Here is a 19,660-nt window from a genome sequence, read left to right as displayed (position 1 = left end):
GTTTGGCTCCAACCCAAAATCTCACCGGGTTCATATCGTACAGTCTGACAAGCAACAAACACAAAGGACAGGAAAAAAGTCACACAGTTTGCACTTGGCTTTAGACAAGACCAAGTCTATTAAAGAATTTTTATTTATTTATTTTTTTAGACCAAAGAAATGCACAGCGGTGGCTCATTATCAGGCGTCACTCATTGTAACAACATGGTGTCACACAGTAAGCTTCCCAGTACCCACACAGAGTAAATCACTGTGAATTCCCTCCAGATGCAGTTGTACTAATCAGATGTGAAAACACTGTACCAGATGTTGCCTTTGGTCTCCCCATATGAGCTCATCAAAGAAGTTTCCTCTGTTGATTTTTGGACAACAAAGAATGGCATCAAACGCAAATCTATCTATCTATCTATCTATCTATCTATCTATCTATCTATCTATCTATCTATCTATCTATCTATCTATCTATCTATCTGTCTGTCTGTCTGTCTGTCTGTCTGTCTGTCTGTCTGTCTGTCTGTCTGTCTGTCTGTCTGTCTATCTATCTATCTATATACCATTTTACTGATATTCTGTATCATTCTGTTTTTCTATGTACATATCTATCATTCTTATGTTCTATCCATCTAATCAAAATAGTAATATTACCATATTTTCCGGACTATAAGTCACAAATTTTTTCATAGTTTGGCTGGTCCTGCGACTTATAGTCAGGTGCGACTTATTTATCAAAATTAATTTGACATGAACCAAGAGAAAAAATTACCGTCTACAGCCACGAGAGGGCGCTCTATGCTGCTCTGTGCTCCTGTAGTCTACCACTGAGCAGCGTAGAGCGCCTTCACGCGGCTGTAGACGATAATGTTTTCCCTCAGTTCTTGGCTCTAAATAAATGCGACTTATAGTCCAGTGCGACTTATATGTGTTTTTCCCTCATCATGACGTATTTTTTGGACTGATGCGACTTATACTCAGGTGCGACTTATAGTCCGAAAAATACGGTAGTTTAAGTATAAAACATATTCAAACACATAATTCTCCTCTACATTTTTTGTTTCTAGTGGCATATCCTTTTTCAGTCACATTATGGAAGGAGGTTGTGAAGTGAGTTTTAAGTTAGCGGAATATCTCTTTCTATAATGTGCATGTATTTCATATATAGTGCAGCATGCAGTATGCTAAATTCCATTTCAAACATGCCCGTGTGTCTGTATTTATACTGACATTGAGTGGCGTCCTTGGGGCTGGACATCCATGCAGCGGAGCAGACCAATAAACTCATCTTATACAACCCCCCCCCCAGGCCCCTACCATAAATACACTGCTGTTTGTGAAGTTGCAACGTGTTGTTTCAGTGCATCTACTGCTTTGTCCAGTCTGTTTTTGTTGTTTGTCCTGTTTATTTTCATCTCATCTCTTTTTGCACACTCATTCCTCCTACCTGCCTCTTCCCTCCTCAGCCCTCCTCATGAGCACAGACAGCCCAGCGTGCTCTGAGCCGCTACCCCTCCCGCATACATCTGAGCCGGCTCTGCGCTCCTGCTGCTTTTGCTCTTTCATGTCTGCTCTCATAGCCCACACTAATATCACAGTCTACCTTCATGCCACAGTCATACATGTGCGAGAATGTCACTTTGCTTAAACATGCTGACATGAAAGCCCAGTGAATTAATTCAATACAGGAAACTTGTTCTTTCAATGGGAAAAATAATGGGTGAATGAACTGCCATCAGGTGCTGAGGAGAAGATGTGACGCGCGATCGTGCCGCAGTGCGTTCACAGGAAAAAAAGGGCCCCCTCGGGTGCACGTGCACGATCGTGTTTAGAAATACTTCAAGTTTGTTGTGTACGGGGAAGATAAGTGATTATCACATGTCTTGTAATTTCCCTCCATGCATAATGGCGAGCTGTAGGAGGCCACATTTCGAATCACAGGCTTCAGTGAGTTTTAGGCCTTTTATTATCATCTGAATATATACATGAGTGGAAAAATGAAAAGTCTGTGGTAGTGAAAATTCTGATTTTAAGAAATGTCATCCTTTGGTTTCATAAATGTTAACTTAAAATGAATTGCTACAGGCTCTTAAATTGGAAAAGACAGGAAGATAAATTTAATTAAAATTCCAAAAAATCAACACAACAGAGGAATTTTGTTATTTTGGATGTTGTGTTACAGTTTTTCTCAGTCACTTTGGTGCATTTTTCAAATTAGAAATTAAATTCTCAAAACTACTTGTACAACCTCCATATCATCTATTCATTTATACACATCATAAAACCAGTTTCTTATTCTTTTGAACAAGTTGCGATTGCTTTTGTACATTCTTGCAATTGATTATGCACATTTATCTACGGTTTCCTACATTATCAGTAGCTAATGTCATGTCTCTCAAAATGTATTATACAGTTTTCTGTGCAATAGTCTTACCACTCAAAACATCTAGTCTTTAGTTAATCGTATAAGTCATTAAATGCAAGATGGTTAATCTAGTCATCATAAACTGCCAAGCACACTTGTTATGTTTATTTTTACAAATTATTATTAGATTTTTTTTGTCAATTTGGCATGAACTGTGCAAGTGAATCTTGACTAATGAAGAGAATGTAGATGATAAACCAATGATAAACCATTTCTCTGAAATAGCTCAAAGGTTCATCTCATGACTCTTCAGTTAGAAAGCTTATACTGTATAGACAGAGGACAACACAAGAGTTACAAATTCTGAAAATTGACTTATTTTCATCTTTTTGCCCATATTTCTTTTTTCCATTCCAATATCACAATGAGATTGTAAAGGTTTTTTTTTATTATTATTTTTTGGGTCAGACCACTAGTGTAACTGGGAATTATATCCAGTCTCTTTCAATCAATATCCCACATACAGTAATGTAAATGTAATGTAAATTTGTACTCTTGAAATGGATATATGGCATACATAAGCATATGGCATACTGTTCAATACAGTAACTGTCATCCAAAATGTTGCCATAGTTTACATCAGAGCATCCCTCCAGAGTACACTGTTATATTGACAACATGACTAAGCAATTTAAATGTCTTATCTGTAAACTATGACACAAGGACTTGTCATTCTTATGGCACTGACATGTTCATTGACACAGATATTTATTTTTGAGAGATGAACTAAGGATTTTGAGCAAGAGACTGGTTTTTGCAGGTAATCCACGGTGTTTTGCTATTTGTACGAGTTGTTTTGAGAAATGCACTTACTGTTTTGCAAATCTCAAGGATGATTCGAGAAATGTACCGTACCAAAGCGACTGAGAAAAACTATAATATGTGACAAAACATAAGTAATTATATGTTAATGATGCTATAATTGTGTAATATTAATCCCATTATTCTGTGATGAAAATGAAAGCTAAATTATTTAATATATAATAATATATTATGGAGGGAAAAATACAAATGTAATATAATAATGTGTTTGTATATTGTACATAGACAAACAGACAGTTTTATATTATATTTTATATTATATATATTAAGGGAGTTCAATTATAGTGTAATGGAATCATTACAGTTTGCGTATGTCATGTATTTAATACATTTCTTTGTTCAATATATTAATTACTCTTTAACATGCATATAGTTTTCTGAAATAGTATATTAAAGGGATACTCCACCCTAAAATAAAAATTTTGTCATTAATCACTTACCCCCATGTCATTCCAAACCCGTAAAAGCTTCTTTCGTCTTCAGAACACAATTTAACATATTTTGGACAAAAACCGGGAGGCCTGAGACTGTCCCATAGACTGCCAAGGAATTACACTGTCAAGGTCCAGAAAAGGTACGAAAAGTCGTCGTCAGAATACTCCATCTGCCATCAGACGTGCAATCTGGGTTATATGAAGCGACGAGAACTTTTTTGTGAGAAAGAAAACAAAAATAACGACTTTATTCAATAATTCCTATGGTGAACGGTCTCCTCTGTGTCACTCTATGGCTGCATCCGAAAACTTAGGCAGGTGACTTTGCATGTAGCGTTTTTGCCCGAAAGCACCTCATGAAACGGATTTTGGACAAGCTTCTGAGGCGGAGTTATGGTTTAATGATCTACAGCAAAATATAGAGAGCTTTGGTGATAACTGAGTGGATATTTCATTACTGCTATATTAATTTCTCGCTAGAAATTACATAAAAAGTGGAAAACGTTGTTCAGAAACATACATTTAAACACAAACTGACCACCGACTGCAACTTTCAGACGCCATCTTTATTTTTTGGCTTAACTCTCACAGAATGGAACACACAGGATTGTGGGATTTGAAAGGCAGCGAAGGATACATCTATGCTGCCTTCAAAAAACGGCCAGATGAAGGCATCTCAGGAGACAGGAAATGAGGCTGACTGTGTTCTCCACGCCACAATGTAGATACACGTAGAAACAGCACATCCTTGTGGTGTGGAGGACACAGAAGAGCATACGCAGCACGGTGATATAGAGTCCGTTGACAAAGGAATTATTGAATAAAGTCATTATTTTTTGTTTTCTTCGCTTACAAAATTTGTTCCCGTCGCTTTATATAACCCAGATTGCACATCTGATGGCAGATGGAGTGTTCTGATGACTACTTTTCATACTTTTCTGGAACTTGACAGTGTAATTTACTTGGCTCAGGCCTCCCGGTTGTCATCCAAAATATGTTAAATTGTGTTCCGAAGAAGAATGGAGCTTTAACGGGTTTGGAGCGACATGGGGTCAAGTGATTAATGACAAAATTTTCGTTTTGGGGTGGAGTATCCCTTTAATATCTATTTCATCTACATGATGACTGTTCAAAAATAAAATATTTATTGTGCACACGCATAGACACGTGTGTGTGTGTTCGTGTGTGTATGTATATATATATATATATATATATATATATATATATATATATACTATTTAATATAAAAACAGATGAGTGTTTTTCAGTCATTTTAGCACTGTAAGTACTGCGTGTGAGTAACACTCTTTTCATTGAAGCCTCTGCATACTTGATTTTAATTGAGGTTTCTTTACCGGTGTCAAGCAGCACACCCTCCTTTCGTTTTTGTCTCTGCTAGACGAGACATTTAGCCTTTCATTCTCGCAGTTTATGCTTTCACACCCCGAGTGCACTTTTCTCTTTTTTGACAAGTGTTTTATTTTCGATCCCTAACTGTGTAGCCTAGCAACAGGCAGCAGGCAACAGTTCAAGGCCTAAATATGGTTTTCTATGGAGGAGGAGCAAATGCCACGGTGAAGTACACTTAGTAATTTAAACATCTCAGGAACCAAACATCTTTTGCAGTACCTGCCTCTACAATTTGTTTATTTCATTTCCCAGAAAGCCCCAGCGTTCCCCCATGATTCAGACAGGCTTTTGTCCTGTGTTTAATACTCACAAAGTTGGAGCTTTTTTTCTTTTTTGCCCCAGAGAGACCAATCACCTGTGCTCTGAGGACATCGGCTTCAACCAGAAAGATAGATCAAATCCCCGGTGTTTTTACAAAACCCAATTCTGGGACCTCACCTCACAGCTTCTGCTCCAGCTGTCTATTTCTAGTCCGAGCAGATTTCCTGCAGATAGGGATTTAGATCCCTCAGGTGAGGCGGAAGCTAATTTCTAGACAGGAAAGGTGTGATGTTGAGATACACTGATGATGGATAATGGTGAACCCTCGGCTAAGGTAAACATTCTCTTTTCTTTTTCCTCAGGAAGTTGCGATGTTATCCTTTCCTAGTTACTGTATGTTTTCTTTTTATAACAGTCCAGATTGTGAGTCGTTATTGACACATGGAACTGATTAGCAACATTTTCTATGCCAATTCGGTTTATTCACAGCTTTTTTTGACGCTGTTCAGTTGAGGTTGGCCTGCAGGTAGCGGTGTCTGGTAGCAGATGTTTGGGTGTCATGCATTTAATTTAGCATTTCAGGCAATTAAAGTGCAGAAGATTGTTCTGGATCTCCAAAATATAACTAGTGCATTATATATACAATCTTTACACAGCAGACTGTTGTAATGTATTCGGTACATTTTAAAAGCCTCCAGGGTTTGTTTCGGCTCAGAAAGCTTACATGTGTCATGGGATTTGTGAGTACAGTTCTCTTGGGAGAAATTAAGATATCATCCGTATGTACTATTAGTAAAGGGATTTGCTAAAACATATTTAAGGCTTATTCATAAACAGTTTTTCATTTATAGTCTAGTAAAGGAATTGAAGTTATTTAAGCATGACAGTGTTAAATATTTGCTGATGTTAATTTTATCCCAATACGAATCAGATCTTAATACAACTGTTTTTTTAGCATTATTTATATTCTTTTAAGTTTTCATTAATAATTGTAATTATTTTATTAATTTTAGTTGAAGTTTTAGTCATTATCTTTCAATTGTGTGATTTTATGTTAATATTGTCATTGTTTTTATTATTTTTATTTAAGTTTGAATATTTCGGCTTTAGCTTATTTCAGTTAGCTGTCAAGGCAAAACAAAAACTTCATTTTAAGTTTCATTAAATATTTTTATTTTATTCATTTCAGATTTTATTTCAATTACTAAAAAAAATTCACAGTAGGTTTAGTTTTACCTAACTATTACAACACTAGTATATGTTTCACAGACATACTTCATGATTTTAAACCAGTCTAAATCAAACATGTCAGTATTTTTTTCCCACAACAGTAAAAATAACAGAGCGAATTACTTATTTTTTCCTTGAAAGAAATCTAATCCCTAGTTGATAGGAAAGTCTTATGATTGCAGGTATATTATTTTTTCACATTGTTTTTCCTAATTCATTTTGACCTTCATTGAATACTATAAGCTAAATTTCTCTCTGTGCTGCCTAGAGCACCTTTATTATCAATTTATACCTTCTTGCCAACTTTCTGGGTAAAATAACAGTTGGTGGTTCAAGCACTGCTGGCATCCCATCCGATTTCAAAAGAGAATGAAATCCTGAAGCGAGTCCAATCACAAAAACTGCTCAGAACAGGCTAACTAGTAGCAGCGTCATGTCAGGTATGATCCTCTATGTCATAAATTCCTTCTGATACAGATATTATTACAATTAAACAGCACGTGAAAATAGTCACTCTCAAAATTACAATCCAAATCCAGTACATCATGTACGTCTTCTGTAATTAATTAAAATGTACTTTTGTTTAGAACATTATGGACATTAAGCCATGGTGCCCATGTGGAAGATGCAGGTTCGAGTCCAGCCTGCAACATTCTGTAATAAACTGCCGAAATAAGATAAAGGAAAGTGATCATCTGCAAGTTCTCCGTCTGCATAAGAGGGTTGGTTAATGCCATAACAAGTCATATAAGACATTGCCGAGTACCTTCTGCCAGTGTGGTTTAAATGAAGTGCTTTCAGCTTTATCATAGCAGAGTTTGGTGTTCTCTCAGGTGATTAAGTTTCACTGAAACTTGTTCCGTCGTTACAAACAGGTTGCGACCATTTGAGCTCCCATTTAGCAGTGCGGTTTTAATTACGCCTGTCTGCCGAGGGGGAGCAGCGAGCCGAGCGGCGGAGGCCGTGACTGTCTGCAAGCCACTCCGACATGGAGCACATATGCTGCACAAGAGCAAATGAGTGCCGGGTGCAAATGGAGGGAAGATGAGTAATTCATGGCACGGAGTCAAGTCAGTGCGCCCGGATTGTAATTTAGTCCCGTTTGGCAGTGTTCACCTGAGTGCCAGCACAGCTTACAGCCCCCATCATCTCCCATGAGATGTCATCATGACTCAAGAGCGCACGGAGCCCTCTTCGCATTCCCCTCGTATACTTCTTATTTGTTTATGTGTTCATTAGGTCTTTGCTCTCTGTCAAGAGTAATACTGCCGTCTGGTGTAACACGGTGCGGTTTTAAGCATTAGGAGTGCAGTAGCGAAGAAGAAGAACGTAGTTTGATGGAGTCGCCTGTTACAAAGAAATCACTTCTAACTTGTCAAAAAAGAAGAGGAGGGAGGTTTTGGTTGGTGTTTACCTCGCCAATTTCGGTGTGAATTATATTGCTGCGTTAGTGCCATATTGTTTGTAGTAGGTCACCTTGGTGAGAAAGCATCTGCTCAGAACAATAAACTCATGTAAATGTTGTGTTTGGGGTGTCTTCGGCAGGCTTGTAAAAAAAGGTGAAACCCCTGACGATAAGCACGCCTATTTAAAAATGCACTTCTAAAAAGTGAAATTAATAAATGTATGTATAAGCTTTTTACACTAGATTAATTTGTCAATGCAAGAACGCAGAGGAGTTTTAGCTTTTAATGATATATTTATTATATATGCATTTAAGTGTCAGCTTTATGCGAAAATGGCTTTAGCAAAGTTTTATAATAAATCATATGTATTATTTTTTTATGAGGGTATGGGTAGGGTGACTTTTTTTCCTCACGGAACGCAAACAGAGTTATTATGAAAATGTCAAATCTGTTTTTGTTTTTTCATACAATGAAAATGTTCAGTGGGTATTTTGCTTGGTTTATTACATGCATTATATTATATACACACATGTATGCATACTGCATATAGGATTTGAACTCAGATGTCCTTAGAATCTACACAATATTTAATAGTTCATTGCAAAATATAGAGCAAGTTATAATGTTTTGATAAAACTCGATAAAATTTTCACAATAACACCAAAAATATACTAAAAAATTGGGTTCCATGTTGGCTTTAACTTTCTTTGGCCAACCAGCTTCAGAAAAAAAAGCATGCTGGTCAATCCCAAACCAGTCTGGACCACATGCTAATTTAATTGTTTAAATATTTTCAGCAATATTTGTATTAAACTGACTCTAAGGTTGACACACTGCATGCTAAGCGAGTGTGCAAAGAGGGATTTCGTCAGTTATTGGTGAAGTTTTTGTTGTTGTTGTTGTTGAAGAGGTTCCAGCAGAAGTGTCTGTAGCCTCCAGAGGGAACGAAACTGCAGAGAATCAATGGAGGATGAATGTACTCATCGCTCTCCTGTGACAATGTCAGTGTCAATGTTTAGTTCCCTTTCTATCACTCTACTGTCAGAATTCTGCCATAATAAAACACTACTCACATGGCACATCAATGAAAAATGACACTTTACTTCACGACACAGACCACCGCAGTCTGCAGCTGGGATGAATCAAGCATTATCTGAAATCAAACCAAAACTGACAGAATTGTTTCAAGCATTAGCCGATGTGAGATGAACAATTTTTTTCTCCATTGTGTATGAGAAGAGGAGCGCTGAACTCTTCGCTGGGTGCCATTGTCTTGCTTTGTTTGAGAGGTAATTGTGTGTTAATGAGATGAACCCATGAGAGAGATTTCAAAAGCAAATTGAGTTGAGCAGGTGTTTGTTGTCTTGCATGTGCTTCAGTGTTTTAGATAATTAGAATTGCATTGTATTCCAAAATATTCACCCATTCAGTTTTGTCTTTTTAATTTAGCTCAATTGCAAACCGTAAACTAATCTTTTCAGCATAATGACAAGCAAATAACTTACACTACTGTGGATCAGTTTTGTGTTTCCCTGCATTAACAACAGTGTTGGAGAGGCCTCTTTGAAATTACAGCATGTCAAACTACAAACTACTCCAAAATTCAAATAGTTCATCTAAAGTCGAGCTACTCTTTTAAAAATGGTAGCAACTAAATTACAACTACTGTACAAGTTGCCCAAAAAGGAGCTAATGATATTGAAGCTTTGGGGGAAATATATGTTTAAAATGACTATTTTTAGATTATATAACTATTTTAGTATAACTTTTAATTAATTTAAAACATAAACTACATACATTAATGATTTTAAGTTGGGTGTTTGTATCAAACACTAACTACTAAAACTATAAAACAAATTAACTGTGCACAAATATTTATAGCATTTAACAAATCTTAGTCTTGATAGTGGAAAGTGTGTTTCGATGTTTATTTACTGGGATTAATCAGACTTTCTAGCACTATTTATGAGAGCATCTAGGATAAATTGATTTATTGGAATCAACCAGAATTTATGGCACCACATATGAGAGTTTAGGATGAACCGACTCATTACGATACATTGGTTCATTAGAATGAATCAGATATTTAGCGGACAGGGTTTAAGATGAATCATTTTATTGGGATGACTTTATTCATTAAAATTAATCCGATTTTTCAGCACTTTGAATGAGAAAGTTTAAAATGAAATGATTCATTGGGTTGAATTGATTCAATAGAATCAACCAGTATTTCTAGCACTACATAAGAGAGGAAACTGGATGAATCAATTCATCCAGATGACTTGATTCATTAGAACGAAACAGAATTTCCAGCACTCTGAATGAGAGAGTTTACGATTAACTTATTCATTAGAATCAACCAGAATTTAAAGCATCTGAGAAAGATTGGGATGAACGTATTCATTGGGATTGATGCATTAGAATGATTCCGACTTTTCAGCGCAACAGATGTAAGAGTTTAGGGTGAAACAGTTCAATAAATTGAATCAGACTTGCTAACACTACATATGAGAGTTTAGGATGAATTTATTAAAATGATTCAGACTTACATTACATATGGACCAAAGGAACCATATATGATGAATTGATTCACTTAAAACAAATCTTACATATTACAGAGAGAGATTTTTGATTGGTTTTGGATGCATTCAGGCTGGTAAACTAGCAAACCAGGCTGGTGTAGGCTATTTTTCTTTCTGCAGGCCTGTAATGCTTTTGAAAAGTAAAGTTCACTTCACTTAACTCACTACTTTTTTTTAGTTAGTTACACTTCAACACTGATCAACAATCTAACAGCGCTGCGGCTCTTACATTATCTATGAAGATCCTCCAGTTATACACTGAGCGCAGAGACTCTCATCCACTGAGATGATCCCTGTGGCTTCAGCCTTATTTCCAGCACTTATTACAGTGAGTTTAAAAAGTAAAATGTGTCGACATTTTACATTGAGTCTCTGAACTTTCCCATCCTCATCTTGCCCTCATTCAGCAGGCGGTGTGAATGTGGGTTATAGCACACTCATCTGAGGAGGGTAATCTGAGGCTGGAGCTGTGCTCATGCTGTGGGGCTTGTGTGCATGCTAGTCATAATGTAGGCCAGAGCCAGATGTGGAATACACCTCCTACATGCTCTTCTTAATAGCCCTATCATGAATTATGCATATTACACGTGGCACAAAAAGTTGCGGGGTTTTGTTTTTGGATACCAGCAGAGGCAGCCATGCCACTCTTCTTTTTGAAGCTGTTATTTTTCGCATATTGCAATGCCAGTAACACTGAATTCATTATTTTGGATTTATTTCCCAATTTGTACATGTATTTGTCAAGTTTAATTAAATAAGTGTGTGTAACTATTTCTACACTGTATTCTGTGGAGATATTCACACTTACATTTCCTTGTTAGAGACTTGCTTACCATAGCAACAAGAAATTCTGTTTACCGCGAAGCTTCCACTGAACAAAAAAAAACCTAGAATGAAAAAAAGCATCCTGACAAAATACATTTTTGTAAGCATAATATATTGAAACGATTAGAATAGTAGATGTTTTGATGTTTGTAGCTCGATTTCTATAGAAGATGAAAGGGAACTAATGAACTTTATGAACTTGCCATGCATTCTGACAAAATATTTTTTACAGCATAATATAATGGAATGATTATGTTATAGTATATATTTGATATTTATAGAAGATGAAATGGACTTTTGAACAGATTGGATCAATCTGCATTTTTATTTTTATCTGCAGTTATGGCCATGTAGATGACTAACTTGTAAGACTTGTGTAACATTTTATTTATTTATTTATTTATTTATTTAGCATATTCACTTTTTAAAGACAATAAATAATATTTCACCTGAGTATGTATTTTATTGTGTTTGTTTATATATTAATATAATATGATATAATATAATAATATAATATAATATAATATAATATAATATAATATAATATAATATAATATAATATAATATAATATAATATAATATAATATAATATAATATATGCCAAAACTATGGACAGTCTTAAAGAAGAAATAGATGAATTACTTGTAAGACTTGAATAAATAAATATTTATTTATTTTGTATATGTTTATTGTGTGTACATGTGTATATGATGATAATACAACTTGATGGCTAACTTGTAAAAAATGTTTATTTAACATTCAGTTACTTTTCAAATATATTTGTATGGGGTTAGTGCTACAATTAATGTGGATAACCTTTTGTAGATATTTTATTGTGTGTATATTCATAATGAAAAATAATGTAATGTTATATTAACAATTATGATAAATGATATCAGTATAATAACAGTATAATAACAAAAAAGAAAAAAAATTCTGATGTTAATGTTGGTGATGGAGTACTTGAGACTTTTCAGATGGGGCTTTTATTATGATGTGGTGGACAGCCACGTAATATAAAAATACCATTGAGTTTTAAAAGTATAGTAAATAAAGCTATAAACACTGTAGCAAAGAGCTCTGTTATCACCATCACCCATGTCAACAGTCCTAAAGAGATGCTTTTCACCCAGTAATAATGCATCAGCGTACTGCCAAAATAAAGGTCAGAAATAGACGCATTCAGTGAAAGTGTGAAGTTCTCCATTGCTTGTAAAAACGCTACATAACTTCAACACTTCTTTAGTCCAATTGCCAAAGATAGCTCAGCAGGCAGCGAGGTGCCAAAATAAGTCTGGCTGATTTTATCAAAGATGCCACTTCTTTTCATTGTGGAGTAAACGACACGTCTACAGTCTCCCTGGTTCAAAACCCCTGTTTTTCTTTCCGACGTAAAGGATGCGCTCCATTTAAGCGGTTTAGGGAAGGGAATGCACGGAAGCGGATTTCTCTCCAATTGAGAGTTTTCTGCTTTGATTGCAGTGCAAAGGAAATGAATTATTATTTGAAGCTGACTAATGTTTCCTTGTGATTACAAACCAAGCTGGTTGCTTGCAGCAAGTCACTCAGAAAAGCTGAATGGCTGTGAGTTCGATATGAAAAGGCCTCTCACCAATACACTGTAGACGTCTGATCCGGACTCTTGGCATATTTATCATTCCATCTACATAATTCAGGGGAAAAATGTCACCAGCCATATGCTTTGTGGCATGTAGCAGGCTGCTTTTAGAGCATATTTTGGTAACGCTTTGCATTCGCTGACTTCACTATGTGAATGTGATTTAACTCACAGAGAGCCACAGATAGTAGCAAATGTCTTTGTCACCCCTGTGACACACAAGCTCAATTTAGAGACTCTATCAGGAAAACATGCTTCAAAGGCTCCACATGCTCAGGGTCCAATCTTAGTTTGGAAAGGTCTCCCTTTGTAACCCGGGACCGTGGTCCTTTCTCGCCCGAATCCGAATGGGTTCATGTTCAACCTCTCCTTAATATTTTTTCTTTTAAAATGTTCTCGCCTGAAGAAAATCTGTCGTTCAGTGCCTCACTCAAATGCCGTGTGATTTACGTTTCTTAGCCACATTTTTTCGCCTAGGTGTCCTTGGGTGATCTGTGATTTGTTTAAAAAGAAATTTCCCTTTTCATTTCATCAGTGTGGCTTTCTCTCGTAGCCCTGAGACGAAACTCCGGTGAATGACCTGTGCGGAAACTCGAACCTAGATTTAAAAATCCAATAAAAGCGGGCCGGCGAACAGATTTGTGAGCTCTGTTCCTGAAGATTTCCCTGATTACTTTTTGAAGTGCCTTTTAGCGGGAAATGCCAGAAATAGACAGGAAGGCTATAAGACTACCACATTATATCGGCCCGTCACGCATAAGCCTCATATTCTTGTGTCTTCGCCACTCACAAGAGCTTGGCCGTTCCACTTTGGTCCACAGCTGCTGCAATGACAGTGGCCTGCAGTTTAATTAGTCACTTCAGCACAGATGCAGAATGAGACTCATAAAACATGAGCTCTCTGGCCCTGCAGCAGTGCATAAGTCTTCCCCCCGCCTCACCCTGCTGTAAATCAGGCAAAAGTCCTCTTTATTTCCCAATAAATCCCACTCGCATCCCCCCGCCTGCTTAACACAAGCACGATTTGTAAAGCCCTCCACGTGCCGTTTAACGCTGGCCCGTTTGGCCTTGTGGTCCCCCAGTCCAGAATACACATTATGAAATGGCAGCTTGAGTCAGGAGGTCACATCTTAAAAGAACAGTTCATCCCACAAATGAAAATTTGCTAATCCACATGACTCCAGTCTATCGGTTAATGTCTTTTTAAAGCAAAAAGCAGTTTATAATAATTCATAATAACACTTCCTCAGCTGAAAAAAGTTCATTCGAAATCCAACGACATATTTGCTTAAAAATGCTGGGTTACGCTGAGAACCTCTCTCTCCTGTAGGATGCAAAAAGCCCATGATCTGATTGTAACTCAGCAGCTGCATTGCTTCATCGGAGACGGGCTCAACCCAGCAGTTAGGTAATAAAAAAAAAGACCCAGCATTAAAAATTACCCAGCAACTTAGTTACAGAACAATTACCCAGTACCTGGGTAAAAATATCAAAAATAACCCAATTAAATGTCCCAACAAGATGAACCCAGCATTTGGGTTGAGAAAGTAACCCAGCATTTTTTAGAGTGTAGCTGTTTTGGACCATTTTGTTCTTGTAAATAGTGCTGGATATGTGCATATTTCTCCCCTGATTCAGACAAGATGGCTTTCTCACTAGAAAACGAAACTTTATGGACAGAGGACTTGTATTTTTGCCAGTAGCAACATTTTTAATTTCAAAGTGTTAGATATCACCAAAACTAATAGATATCACCATACTTCCTAGGCTGTTTAATTACATGAAAAAAAAGTATTATAAATATCATATTTTTTTCCCCTGAAGTGAGACATCCAATTAAATATGTACTAATTTAAATACATTTCCAGAACAGAAACCTGAACATTAAATAAAGCCAGGGGGGGATCATTTTCACCATGTTTTTAGGAATAAAATGTTGTATAAAATCAGAAAAAGTATATATAAACAAACCCCCTCTGTCAAAACCGTTACTGAAGGGGAGATTTATCGGCAGTGCATGAGAAAACAATTTTTTTTTTTTATTAATTTTGAGAAAATAGCCTTTAAAATATTGTAAATGAAATCTATGGATACAAATACAATAAACCCTTATAAGTGTATTTATCATGTTTTCTTCCCACTAGTCTGAATAAACACATTATGAAAAGCCAAACAGCCCCGAATCTCAAAACTGACCAGTGCATGAAAAAAAACACTGTTTTTGCCTGTAGTGTCTCACCTTAAAGGCTATATATGAGCTTTCCATTACATAATTCCTATAATTCCATGTGCCTTATAGTCACCGAAAATTGTATTCACACCCAAATTTCCTCTAGCAGGCTAAGATATCCGTGGCTCTGGACAGTTAATTTATCTGCTGGTGTCAAGCGGGAGGCAGGAGGGGGAGGAGGGGCGGAACCGGGCCGGCGGAGGGAGCGGGAGGGGCGGTACTGCGGAAAGAATGGAATGTGACAGTGCTCCTCTCTGCTGTGTTCATTCCTAGTCTCATGCTAATTAGCACTGGGAACAGGCTGCCAGAGCCATGAGAGGTGCCTCTGGTGCAACATGATGCAATGCAGGGCTTCCCTGTGCTATATCAATGCAGAAACCTCTGTGGCTCATATCAAAGCGGCATCATAGTAGACTATCATCCTGTTGGGCTGGATCTGCAGGTTTGCTGCAGGCAGAAAGGGGTTTATCAAAAGATGTTGTTTTCACGCCGTCGTCGGCATTGACATGTATTCAGTCATTTAATGTTCTAGGTAGGTTAATTGGTTAGAGCTCTACATGCTCTTAAATTCAAAGAAACGCCAGTTGTGGATCAGATGCGGTTTGATGAAAAACGGTAGGTCGGTCACTGAAGCTTTAGCTTGTGTTGATTCTGTAAATGGAAAAGGGCAACTTCTATCACTCTTATACCTGATGAAAGGCTATTGATTACAAAACTGAATGAGTAATATTGAGAGGAATATACAGTCTGGGTTCTGTTGAGGCACTTTCAGTCTTTGCTCTCAGGTCTAGATTCTTTCTCGTGGTTTGGTTGCTAGGCACTTCATCAGGAAACTTAATTAGAATGTGTGCAGGGTTTATTTTCTGTCTGTTCTCTTACATGTCTAGCATGTCGTATGTGCCATACGAGCCACTGCACCAAAAGCTCAAATAAAGGTCTTTTGCTACATACATAAATGGAGAAATGCACCAGCAAATTGTCTACAAAAATAAAAAAATACTAAGGGCTGAAGGCATTCACTGTAAATACCTCAAGTTAATTTAGGAATAACAACATTATAATGTCCAGTATGAAAAATGGATATTCGTTTTGAGATTTGCAAAAGATTACATTTAAAAACACAGAAAGTTTTAAATGTGACAATGCACTAAAACAGACCAAGAAAAAAAAAAAAAATCTCTAATGTCAGCCAGTATCCAATATGGTGCTGATATATATCTCTATATATGCTATCATTCAAAACTTTGTCAGTAAGAAATATCATTTTTATTATTTATTTATATTCATTTTAAGTATATTTATTTTATTTTATTTTATTAAAATAAATGAATGCTATTATTAAGCAAGGGTGACTTAAATGTATTAAAAGTGACAGTAAAGAATCCAAGAAAAAAAAAAATCAGGTGGCACCAAATCAGCATCAGCAATGATTCTGAAAAATTCAGCTTTGCCATCACAGGAATAAATTACATTTACTTATATATTCAAATAGAAAACCTGTTTTTAATTTACTTTTACTTTATTTTTTATCAAATAAATGCAGCATTATTAATGAGCAAAAAAGCCAGTCTTTATAAATGCATTTTGGCTGTTTTACCATAGTGACTGGTAGATCTGTTATTTGCATTCTCTCTTTTCCAAACATTTTAACGTGCATATATGCTATCTATGATTTATTTCATTCAAACCAGCTTAGGCTGGCAACTTTATCTCCCCAGTGTCAGTGTTGGTCAGACAGCTGATGTTTCAGGATCAAACCAAACAAACTGTGTTTGAGTATGTGCTAGTCTGTGTCATGCTATTTACACATTTACAGGAAATGTCACAAACAAGAGTATGTGAAAACCGTCTGCCAGATTCACTGAGAGGTGTTTTTAGTCTAAAGATCAGGCATGTGTTGATTTGTATTAGGATGACTGTGAATATATAAGGGAGATGGCATTCATGTATTTATTTAAAGCAGAATAACATCATTTGGCAGGGAATCTCACACTCAATTCCTAACCGAGAAGGTGCCTTCATTTCTTTGTGTCTGTGTTCCTCTTTGACGCAGATTCAAGAGCAGATGGAGCGCCTCAGAAAATTGATCACGCCGTCATCGGCGGCATTGTCGCGGTGGTTGTGTTCGCCATGCTTTGTCTCCTGATTGTTCTCGGACGATATTTTGCAAGACACAAAGGTAAATCAAAAGGCTTTGGCTTGATTTTGGATAGTTTTTTTTATCTGTGGAAATGACAAATGTTCTTGTTTTAAGGTACCTACTTTACCCATGAAGCCAAAGGAGCGGACGATGCCGCAGATGCAGATACTGCCATCATCAACGCAGAGGGGGGACACAACAATTCGGATGACAAGAAGGAGTACTACATTTAACTCTGACTAGACCTGCTAGCTTTCTGTGCTGAACAGTAAACTGTGGACTGCTGGGTTGGGAGGTAGGGGTTGTGGGTTTCAATCAGGCTGGATTCACACCTGTGCAGCTGAAGAGATGGTGAGGAGAAGGTGCTGCCATCGAGATGGACGGGGTGTGGGATGGCAGAGCACTAGGAGAGCTCAATTTTAGACCGCTTCACCATCCAACACCTCCCGCTGGGGCCGGTTTTGTTCAGTTTCGACATTCGCTAAGAATTTTGTGCCTTGTTCTGTTCTTACTGAAGTTCCCACTTTCATCAGGACACCCACAAGCTACTGTCTCTCGAACGGTCTGAACCCATGGCTATTTTGTTTTCGTTTCATTTCGGTTTAATTGCCAGCACTCTCTCACGCCGCTCTGTCTGCAGGTCTGAAAGAAAGCCACACATATAAAGTTTCGATGTAAGATTCGGTCAAAGAACGACCGCTTGGGTTGTTTTCATGGATTGATTCCAAGTAATTTATTTGGCAAATTGCCTGTTGCTCTCCTCAGTCCCTTAGAGAAGATAGAAACCTATTTTGTTGTGACCAGCAACATTCAGCAGCCGTATTGTGTTGTTGCATTATTTATTAGATATACTGTATCTATGATTATAATCGGCTTGTGTTGATATTAGGGCTGTCAATTGAACACATTACTTCAATACCATTATATATATATATATATATATATATATATATATATATATATATATATATATATATATATATATAATGGTCAATATTTATAAATATAAGTCAATAATGCCCCTGACCCATATATACATTTTGTCAATGATATTACACATTTTTGTCCAATCTATGTATTTGTTCAAAATAATCCTATTATTATTAGGCATAATCTTTCAATGATTTTAGAAAACACTGCACTGCACTGTTTATAAATATGTGAGGGAGGGGGGGGCAAAATCATGTGGCACAATTAACATGCAAAAAATAATTTATAGTTTAAGTACTGTAACTCCCCTAAGATGTTATTATATTTATAAATTAATCATATGTAATCATTTATGAAATAATCAATTAATTCAAGGGTTAATAATTAAATTTACAGTTTCATTTTGTCAAGATTATTATTTTTTTTTAAGTTTAACTTCTCATATGGTGCATTACAATGTGGAGCTCATTGTGTAAGGTGCCAAAAAATGTTTGCATTTTAACAAAATATCACAGGCTGAATACAATGACAAATCCTCTTGATATTGGACAGACAAGACAACCTCTAAAATTATTTACTGTGGACTGTAGGTTGATTGATTGACATATTCAATGATATGGAAATTAAACAAACAGTATATTGTCCTCCTATGCCTAATTTGAATTAATTTGATTAATTCATCAGCATACGTTGTAGTTGGTTGGATTAAAACTTTTAAACGATTGACAGCCCTAATTGTTCCTTAGGTATACTGTTTGTGATTATAATCGGCTTGTGTTGATATTCATTCCGGCTTGTATCGCATTATCCATATACCAGCTTCACTCACAGACTAATTTATTGTAATTAACGCCCAAGCATTAAAATTGAATGCCAAAGCAAAGAAGAGCAGATCGGCTCCTAGCTCAGCTGTACAGGAAGGCCGTCACAAAGATGTCCCCTCATGAAACACAAAATATCTATCAGAGTGTAAAATAGCTTTCATTTTTTAGCTTGTTCTCATTCAGTAGGCTCAGTATGAGGTCGAGGTCAGTGAGTTTCTCCGAATATTGTTAGTGCTTCTGTGCGCTTCTCATAGTGACTTAAAAAAAACTTTCATACTAAATGATATAGATGGAGCCTGTATGTTGTAAGCCATACTCACAGTTGTGCCCTCCAACACATTTCGGTTAGCAGCTCTTATTCTCGATTCCTTCAATCCAGTTTATGTGTAGATGCCAGATTGAATGTAATAACTCTACAATAATGCAATACTTGTGAGTCCTGGATGTTATGTTTTTCTCATCAAACATGCTTTATTTTCAGGTGATGTATGCGAGGGAAAATTTAACCAGGGACACGTATTATGTTTCCTCA

The 19,660-nt window shown here is 36.6% G+C and overlaps 1 protein-coding gene across 3 annotated transcripts in view; it reads left to right on the top strand.

The window, feature by feature from the left end:
* cadm1b (cell adhesion molecule 1b) overlaps nucleotides 1-18,304 on the top strand; it is a 187,742-nt gene extending 169,438 nt beyond the window's left edge. For all 3 annotated transcript variants that reach the window (XM_059514589.1, XM_059514590.1, XM_059514588.1), the window contains 2 exons: nucleotides 17,288-17,413; nucleotides 17,489-18,304. In XM_059514589.1, coding sequence (XP_059370572.1) covers nucleotides 17,288-17,413; nucleotides 17,489-17,607 — 245 coding nt within the window. In that variant the 3' untranslated portion in view covers nucleotides 17,608-18,304. The remainder of the gene's footprint in view (nucleotides 1-17,287; nucleotides 17,414-17,488) is intronic.
* The last annotated feature ends 1,356 nt before the right edge of the window (nucleotides 18,305-19,660 follow it).

Source organism: Carassius carassius, chromosome 28, assembly GCF_963082965.1.
Source record: "Carassius carassius chromosome 28, fCarCar2.1, whole genome shotgun sequence".
In the NCBI taxonomy this organism is placed as follows: domain Eukaryota; kingdom Metazoa; phylum Chordata; class Actinopteri; order Cypriniformes; family Cyprinidae; genus Carassius; species Carassius carassius.
Note: the sequence above shows the minus strand (reverse complement) of the source record. Positions and strands in the feature narration are given on the sequence as shown.